Source organism: Harpegnathos saltator, unplaced genomic scaffold (assembly GCF_003227715.2).
Source record: "Harpegnathos saltator strain DR-91 unplaced genomic scaffold, Hsal_v8.6 scaffold764, whole genome shotgun sequence".
NCBI classification, from domain to species: Eukaryota; Metazoa; Arthropoda; class Insecta; order Hymenoptera; family Formicidae; genus Harpegnathos; species Harpegnathos saltator.
Window position 1 is genome coordinate 88569 of NW_020230609.1, and position 9022 is coordinate 97590.

Genomic DNA, 9022 nt, shown 5'->3' on the forward strand with positions numbered 1-9022 from the left:
CTTTCTTTAACAATGAAGTTTCCCTTCATTTCTCGTCAGTTGGTTTCGACTACGGCGAGTCTTGAGGAACACATGTTTACCTTCTCCAAATTCATAATCTTGAGATATACCGATATACAATTTAGCTCACTGCCGCTTAAGTCCGACACTGAAGCGCGAGCGAAAGTTGAAAAACGCGTAACGTGATACAAAACCTGCGGGAGACGCTTTTTGTTTTTCGCTCGGTCTTGCGCCCAAGTTCGAGCCGCGACTACGTCGGCACGCGACGTACGTTACGTTGGTCAGTATTCGCGCAAGTGGATGGATGGATCGCACAATTAATGGACGAGATAACGACGACGACGGCGGCGGCGGCCGTTCTATTCTGTTAGACGCGTTATCGCGCTTTATGGCGAGCTTTTTTATTATATGTCGGTCTCTCTTGCTCTCTCAACAACAATACACCGCGATTGCCGGCGCGATACGGCTCGTGTCCGCGGCAAATACGTCTTATCAGCGTTACCTCTCTTATCGTTCATCGCTATGCAAAAAATGCGACCTTTGAACCGTAGTATTTCTCTCGGGGAGAGGAGAGGTGCATCTCTCTCGTCGACGATGTCGGACGCGCATCGCGCCGATTTGGACAGACCCGCACGAGAGGAGTTCCGGTCGGCAGGATCACGCTCGGGAGGGACCGTTTGGGTAATCGCCATCGCGGAGGAACTGGCACTCTTCAAGTCCAAGCAGGATGCGCGACGAGCGGTTCTCACGCGTGCTAATTCGCTTGTTGCGAGTTCGCAAGCTCGACGGCGGGTTATGTCATTCGCTGATGCGCTCCAGATTCGAAATCCGCGTTGCATCCGGTCTCTGATTAACGCTTCGAACGGGCCATCCCGGCTTGGCAGTAGCCATTACTTAATATCCAGTCCGCCGGTACGACAGACTCTCGACGAGGCGGACGATTCGTGCCGAGACGCGAACAAACTGCGCCTCCTGCGTTTTTGTGCAATTGCTCCTTCCTCCCTCCCTCCCTTCCTTCCTTCCTTCCTTCTTTCCTGCAAATTTCGAATACGTGCAACACATGATTGACGGTCCACCTAGAGGTTCCTTTCAGTTCGTCTAGATATTTCGTTGAAATCGAACCTCGCCGTACCCAAATATATTTTCCCTTCGTCACTCGAAGCTGTGTTTAATTACTTGATAGGCGCAAGTGTCATTGAGGCTAAAGATTAGATCGAACGCGCGATAAATAGTGCGCCGTGCCATAAATCAAGTGGAACTGATGGAAAACTTATCTGGGATGTTCTCGATCGACGATCGTGTCGCACGAATCATGTCCAGGCATCAACGACGCCGAGCGTCCTCTCGTTTCGCGAGAATACAGAAAGCGCAGTACGATGCAGTTGAGAGGAACAGTGCTATCGATTTATTGTCCTTTTCTGGAACGCAACTCCACCTGTAATACGAACGGGGAAGGAACATCGACTCGGCCAAGATCGGCTCTATCGAACGTCGATGAAAAATCGGCGATCGATGATCGAAAGTCGAGATCGAGTTCGAGGCCGCGGATGCGAAGGACACGCGAGGTTTGTTTTCTGTTAACTGAACTGTGTACACTTTCGCAAAGAGAGAGGAAGGAGGATCAATGCTAGGTCCAGCAATAGAAGACAAGTCTGCGATTTGTTTCATAAATCGATTCGGTTCGTGGCTTTTTGCGATTCACAGTCGGATCCTGAGAATTTACTTTTGTACTTTTCGCAATTATTGGGCGAGTGCTAAAGTTTTGATGGATTCCTCAAAGATGTCGCGATCGTTCCCGTTTTACAGGAGCATTTGCAAATATGTATAATGTAATATACCAAATAGAGAATGATAACCACCATGTGGTATAATGAATAAATAAGTTGTTTTGAAAGAAAAGAATTGCTCAGTCCCTTTTTCTATGACGAAATCCATCAAAACTTTCCCACTCATCCAAACTAATCTCCAGAGATATGTAAAAATTGTTTTGAAGAAATATGTAAAATATATAAAAATTGTTTCGAAGAAAATTGCTCAGTCTCTTTTTCTACCACGAAATCTGCTTCGAATCTTTCCCACTCATCCAAACTAATCTCCAGAGATTATAGACAATGATGAGTAAAGCGTATCGGGTAAAAGTTCTCACAGTCAAACATATCATTAACTAGCAAAGGTTCTGTTCCTTCCCGAAGAACTTCTGAACTAGTGCAATAAATTAGAGCGAGAGAATATATATCTGTTTCGCTCCAACTTACCGCACTAGTTGAGAAGTTCCTCGAAAAAGAACAAGACCCGAGATTTGTTTTCTATCAGCTGAACTAGCGTGCACTTCCGAAAGTTAAAAAGAGGCAGGTATAAGCTTGCGGGAGAAAAGAGGAAAAGAGAACCGGTGCAAGGTGGTGCAGCCAGTTGATAAGGCGATCCTGCAAATGCGTTCCCGCGGGTTTTTTGAAGCAGCTTGCCGTTTAATGACAGCCATTTAATCTGTTGGTCTTATGTTCGCCTCCGTGACGGTTGGATGTAGTTCCTGTAACTACGCATATTTTTCGATCGTGGGGTCTGCGTACGCGTTGTCCCCGTTTTTCTTTTACCTTCATACTACTGGAAAATGGCGTGTGGACAAAGCTGAATGCAGAATCCGGAGCCATATATTGAACTGAAGTGAACACTTAATCTGTTCGATGAGATCGAGCCATGACGAAGTAACCCCAGCCGAGTCCGGTCTGCGGCGGAGAGAAGCAGCGATTTACCGGAAAAGATAACGTACGTGCGTCGTTTGTTCCGCGTTCGGCGACACGCTCCAGAAATCAACTCGCACACGTCGCACCGCGATATCAGCTGATTTATGTCCCCTCCCTTCCCCATGCCGCCACAGCGGCAATCCGGCAAGTTCGTCGCAGTTCGGCGTGCACTCGCCGAGACTGATCGCGAAGCACGCAAGTGAGCGCTGCTGCTGGCTAGATAATACAGCATTGCCTGCGTTGTTTTTCCGCATTGTCAACAAAGCTTCTACCGTGTCGGAGACGAGAGGAACTGCCGTCGGTCTGCGACATCATCGTCACTCTCATGGCAGATCATGAAATCGTTCAGGCAAAAAGGTAAGAAGCCTGCGTCCGAGATGAGTTCTTGCGCTACAATGGTTCTATGTCGATCTGTTGTTTTTCTGCAAGATTTCAATCGCGATTGTCGCACCGTCATCGAGGTTACGTCACGTGTAAGAGATAGTCATACATATCCATGAGGTTTGCGCGCGGTTCTGTTCATCTGCGAACGTAGGGATCGGCCGCGAGGAAATCGGCCGGACCAAAGTACATGTGCATCGCGCGAGGTAGATTCGTTAACGATAGATCGATCGTGAATCGCGATTAGGGGATCAGGCATGTTCACGAATCAAGGCCGCTTCACTGCTGTTTTCCGCTGATTCACGCGATGTCAAGTGTGCGTGCGGTGGAGGTAGACGGTGAGCGCGGTTGTGGACGGGCAATAATTGGAGGTCTATGATATAACGACTATTAATACCTACCGGGCAGTGAACGTATTGTGAACGCAAAAGTATGACTTGACAAGTTTCATGATACCCAAACATCACCTCTCAAATCTCACCAGAGATATCTCAGAGATCAACCCTCAGTTACCCTTTAGTATACATTGGACCTAATGAAATGGAAATTTCATACCTCTGATAATCGTGTATGTTGAAGAGATAATTTCTTGTCACATAGCAGTAGCTGGCTCTGGGGATGGCTTAGCTGGTCTGTGGCATCTTCAACCATGTTACGTGCGGCAGAAAAGAAAATCCTCTCATGTATGTGAGATATGATCACATAAGTCAATTATTTAGGATTTAGATTGACTAAGATTTGCATAATTCTCTCATAAATTTGCATTCACGCTGAATAAAATAATGCAGGTCTAAAGACAGCTTACAGAGGATGGTATGTTGATATTGGACCAGTAGTGGGTACAGCAGACAAAATATGGACCATTTCGTTGAATGAAGAGTCATCAAAAACTCCGATTGTTTTGCTGCATGGTTTAGGATCTGGAGTAGCACTGTGGTGTTTAAATTTGGATGCACTAGCAATTCATAGACCAGTATACGCTATAGACTTATTAGGTAAGAGATATATATTTAAAGCAAATTAAATTAACTGGTAGTTGTAACTTTGCACCTAATTTACATGATTTATAATCATAGTATTAATGCAATGTAATCTTGTGCAGCTCCAACATTCTTTGTGTCTGTCCACTTGAGTCCGCATGACTCATATCAACATGACTAATTGATTGAACTTTGTAATTGTATATGAATGTATCTCTCATTTGACATATGAGCCTGACATTTTTGCACTGTAATCCATTGATTATTCCATCCATTAATGAAGCAAGATTTTTATTTAAATATGTTAGCTTTTTCATGAAACCTTTATAAAACTACTTTCTATTATTTCTCTGTTGTGTATGCACATACATATGTATATTCATTAATAATCAAGTCTGAATCACTTTGTTCTCAGGATTTGGCAGAAGCAGTAGACCTACCTTTAGCAACGAAGCTCAAGAAGCTGAGGAACAGCTTGTACATTCTGTGGAAGAATGGAGAAGAGAGATGAAACTAGAGCAATTTGTATTACTGGGTCATTCGATGGGTGGCTTTCTTGCTGCATCTTATGCTATGGAGCATCCTCAAAGGGTCAAACATCTCATACTGGCTGATCCATGGGGTTTCCCTGAAAAGCCATCCGACGTTGCTGCAAGAGTGCATATACCACTCTGGGTGAAAGCTATAGCATTTGCAGTACAGCCTTTAAATCCTCTATGGGCAGTTCGATTGGCTGGTCCATTTGGTTAGTATCACTGTGTATATGTATGCGTGTGTATGTGTATGTTTATGTTTGTCGCGCGTATTTTTTGTTCGTTGCCGAATTACAATTCATTATAGGAAACATTCATTATAGGACAGTGGCTCATTGAGAAAACAAGACCAGATATAGTGAAAAAGTTCTCTCCATTGTTAGATGATACTACTGTGATCTCGCAATATATACACCAATGCAACGCGCAGACGCCGTCGTAAGTTTTAAAAACAAACGTCTCAATTCTTAATATCGCCGTGCTTAATATTGCCGTATAACATTATATATTTGATTAACAGTGGTGAAGGCGCATTTCATGCCATGATGCAAGGTTTTGGGTGGGCCAAAAATCCTATCGTCAAACGGATACACAAATTAAGCAATGATATACCCATAACTTTGCTTTACGGCAGCAGATCGTGGGTTGATAATACAACCGGTGAGACAATCAAGGAGGCTCGGCCATCATCGTACGTTAACGTTCAGGTGTGTGTATTAAGTGAATTATCATATAAAAGAATCTACTGCAGTCACTTAGAAACACGAGACAAATTTCTTATAGGTAATTACCGGCGCTGGTCATCATGTTTATGCGGACAAAAGTGAAATTTTTAATAAATATGTGTCGGAAGCATGTGCTCTGAGCGACTCGTCGTCTCAATTAACACCATCGAAAGTACATTTATACCCGAAACCCATAAGCGACCAAGAGATAGAAATGTAATTCTGAATCAGAATAATTGAAGAGTATAATTGAAGAACCAAGGCCATAGGAACAGGACTCGGAGATATGTAAACCAAGATCTAGTTGAAATTTAGTGCGAGATACTTTTACGAAACAGAAGGTTGTGATTCTGTTGGATGGTACAAAAAAGTGACACACCTTACGTATGTATGATGATATAGTCGAGAATTTTGCGTGATACGCTAAATATGTACGGATACGCGTTTTAAATTCTGCGTTTATATCATAACGCAACAAGATGTTGTATGATCTAGTAACACATACAAATGACGGATACTAGTTTTATGCGATAATTGATTATAGATTATAATGCACCAGAGAATTACAAAGATTTTGTTCTATTTCACATCTTGGAGATCATAACGATGTATCATTGCAAATGCGTGAAGAGTGTTAGGGAGATTGGATGTGATCTTGCCATAATTGAAATCTATTTTTATCCTTTATAATTATCAACTAATATACAATTAGCTAAAGTTATAAGAAATGTATAGAAGTCAGAGGAATTAAGAGAGTCTTTACAAAGTGCAGTCATTATATATATAGTTTGTATATTAAATGTACAGTTTTAATTTTATTAATATAAACTGCTCTTGTCCAGAAACTAGCGATTTCAATGTTTTTGTTAATAATTGTGTTATATATTCGCGAACGCGCGTACACACAATGCAAGAACTCGTGTATATTATTTCAATATAGTTTATTAATATAATAAATTATTTATTATACATATACATATATATATATATATATAATGAGCTTTTTAATATTATATTTATATTGAGCAATAAATTTATTTGGAGAGAAATTTTTCTTTAAGATGATTTCGTCTTATTCTCATAGTTGTCAGAAAACTCATCTTCATAATTATATTTATTATCGAAATTTGTTTCAAGATTATCTTCCTCATATTGATTCAACAACTGCTGTTTGGATGATTGTTTCATACGATACATACGTTTCTCCTCTACCCGTCTTTGTTTTAGGAAATTTTTGAAAAGCTCCTGTTGCTCTTTCTTTGTCATAAAGTCAGCAATTTTGCCAGTAACATTGCATGGGCTGTTATCTGTGTCAGTATTCACCTCCAACATTCGCCTCTGTGCAGCTGCTTTTGATTTAGACTTTGAAGCAACAATCTGTAAGAGAAGAATAAAAATGTTTCACACATTTATTTCTTGGTAAAATAAGACTAATCATAAGACAAAGAAATTACCCGAGTCATGATTTTATGATGATCTAATCCAAGTACATCTTGTCTCATCACTGGCAATTCTAAATAAGATCCATCTGATTCTGAATCATTATCCATAGTTGGTTCTTTATGCACATCCTGACTAATATGTAAGGCAGCCAACTCTATTTGCTCAGAATATGACAAAACTTCAAAATCATGAAGATCAGACTCTATCATTGCTAATTTTTTCTCCACTTCTTGCTGTATTAAATGCTGCTTGTCTCTCACAAAATAAATAGGAGGCACCACACCTATAACTCGAAGCTGTGATAGCTCATGCCGAATAATCAAAGCACATTTTTGTAATATTTCTGGACTGATAAGTACATCACTAATTTGATTCCAAAACACATTAACTTTTTTGAAATCTGCAGTTATCTCCACATTAGTAACTTCTATGGCTCCATTAATAATACTGGATGCTTCTCCCATTGATATTTGGTCTGTTATGTGTTTCATGAATAATCTATTCCGGATAGTCATTCTGCGTACTGTATGTGTAGATGGTGATCTGACGATTGGATCAGACTCTTTCTTACAAACATTTGTGTTTAAGTTGTACCATTTACTGCAATATGATAATGCAAAGAACGTTGACACATTGTAATTTTTTACATATTTAACTTGTCAAGAGAAATATATCTTACCTGTTTTTACTACTCTTTTGTATAATCTTCTTCATAAATCTACCCTCTCTCGAAAAATTGAAGTTTACACTAGATGAACTAATACATCTATGTATTTGAAAATGCGTGAAGAGAGAACGTGCGTTTTGCATTTTGATTAATAATATGCTATTAATTTAAAAAAATTTTCGGTAATTATTTAGAAGACGGGCCTCACCTTGGATTTCGCTCAAACTCACCTGTCTTGTATATTTTGACGTGTAGAAGCCGAATCTGCAAGTAAAAATCGTTGCTCGGCTCTAGTTTGCGAGAAATAAATTGTTAAATAATGACATATTCGAGGTTAGGAAATCTGTCATGTCGGTTGCTGTAACTTTCAACGTGCAACGAGGACAGGGAGTCAGGTTTAACCTGACTTAAGGGGATCCTGGAGTCGTCTGTTTTACCGACAAATTGACTCAATTTTCTTAAACACTATTCTTTTTATTAGCTATACAGATTGAAAAATCCTTTTGTACAGCGGAAGTACTTATAATAATAGCGGAAATACTTATAATAACGAAGTGCGGAAAGCAGAGTTTTATATAAAATTTAATGAAAAATTAAAAAATTACAGTTTTCGTTATCATGTTCTGCATCAGCTCGTAACTTTACTTATTAATTATAAAAGTTCTGCAGTTTATCCATGCAAAAGCTTTTGCTTCCGTACTAGCCATGATATGAAAGAATAATACTAAAGTAATAGAAATGAGCTCAGAGATCAGTGTAAAAAGAATAGTGTTTATGAAAAAATGGTTTGGATGTGTGTGTGCGGAATATTTTTCCCACATTTTGGGGTAAAACGGAACAGAAAATTAGTTCCGTATAATCGTAATCGATGGAGCTGCAGGCAGACACAATCGTACTATCGCGGCCGCGGTGGAATTTAACGCTCGCGTTCGCAAGGGCCTAACACTCTACTTGCGAAGGGACGCCATTGCCCCTCTTTTTACAACGGTGCGGAAGTTTAACTGCTTTATTCCTTATTTTTCGCGACAACGATACCGCGACGATGCCCTAACGATGGAAGTTCGCCTATAACTAGCGTTCCTGTATCTTGAGTCCTTTAGGAGATATCGAAAGTTACATTTTTAAATCGTACTGTTAATGTCTCCGCCTCTACTGAGGATTGAAAGTCGAGCTTTATGGTGAAAATAGAGTATATGTAGGACTATATTGTGGTACAGGTGCGTTCCTGTATCTTTAGCAGTTTAGGATATATCGAAGGTTACATTTTTAACGTGTACAGTTAATATCTTTGTTTCTACCAGGAATTGAGAGTCGAGGTTCATAGTAAGAATAGAACATATATATCACTATATTGTGGCAAAGGCGCGTTTCTGTATCTTGAGACGATTAGGAGATATCGAAGGCTACATTTTTAAATTGTACTGTCAATATTTCCGTTTCTACTGGGAATTGAAAGTCGAAATATATGGTGAGATTAGGATATAGGACTTATTGCGCCAAGAAAAAGGCCTGTATCTCAAGCCGTTTAGGAGATATCGAAGTTTAAAGTTTT

The 9022-nt window shown here is 40.2% G+C and overlaps 2 protein-coding genes across 4 annotated transcripts; one reads left to right on the forward strand and one right to left on the reverse strand.

Annotated features, from left to right (window-relative positions):
* The first annotated feature begins 2854 nt into the window (after positions 1-2854).
* puml (pummelig) lies at positions 2855-6261 on the forward strand. 2 transcript variants are annotated; one of them, XM_011143371.3, is made up of 7 exons: positions 2855-3098; positions 3723-3805; positions 3911-4117; positions 4518-4847; positions 4959-5073; positions 5156-5342; positions 5419-6261. In XM_011143371.3, exons 1-7 carry the CDS (start codon positions 3067-3069, stop codon positions 5578-5580), a joined length of 1116 nt encoding a protein of 371 aa, XP_011141673.1. In that variant the 5' UTR covers positions 2855-3066; the 3' UTR covers positions 5581-6261. The 2 variants fall into 2 exon arrangements, with proteins under 2 accessions (XP_011141673.1, XP_011141674.1); XM_011143372.3 differs by having other exon boundaries at positions 3726-3805; positions 5419-5604.
* Positions 6262-6389: 128 nt separating this feature from the next.
* LOC105184523 (uncharacterized) lies at positions 6390-7879 on the reverse strand. Of its 2 annotated transcripts, none has more exons than XM_025306184.1 (4): positions 7701-7879; positions 7483-7569; positions 6815-7403; positions 6390-6737 (listed from the first exon to the last, which is right to left on the reverse strand). In XM_025306184.1, exons 2-4 carry the CDS (start codon positions 7515-7517, stop codon positions 6417-6419), a joined length of 945 nt encoding a protein of 314 aa, XP_025161969.1. In that variant the 5' UTR covers positions 7518-7569; positions 7701-7879; the 3' UTR covers positions 6390-6416. The 2 variants fall into 2 exon arrangements, with proteins under 2 accessions (XP_025161969.1, XP_011141672.1); XM_011143370.3 differs by having other exon boundaries at positions 7483-7629.
* Positions 7880-9022: the final 1143 nt, after the last annotated feature.

Bases quoted from the DNA above. Each gene is read 5' to 3' on its own strand.
- puml (XM_011143371.3), top strand. From the start codon at position 3,067: ATGGCAGATCATGAAATCGTTCAGGCAAAAAG. The intron at 3,806-3,910 runs GTATGTGAGATA...AAAATAATGCAG, and splicing joins AGAAAAGAAAATCCTCTCAT to GTCTAAAGACAGCTTACAGA. The intron at 5,343-5,418 runs GTGTGTGTATTA...AATTTCTTATAG, and splicing joins CATCGTACGTTAACGTTCAG to GTAATTACCGGCGCTGGTCA.
- LOC105184523 (XM_011143370.3), bottom strand. From the start codon at position 7,613: ATGCAAAACGCACGTTCTCTCTTCACGCATTTTCAAATACATAGATGT. The intron at 7,404-7,482 runs GTAAGATATATT...ATCATATTGCAG, and splicing joins CAAAAGAGTAGTAAAAACAG to TAAATGGTACAACTTAAACA. The intron at 6,738-6,814 runs GTAATTTCTTTG...CTTCTCTTACAG, and splicing joins ATCATAAAATCATGACTCGG to ATTGTTGCTTCAAAGTCTAA.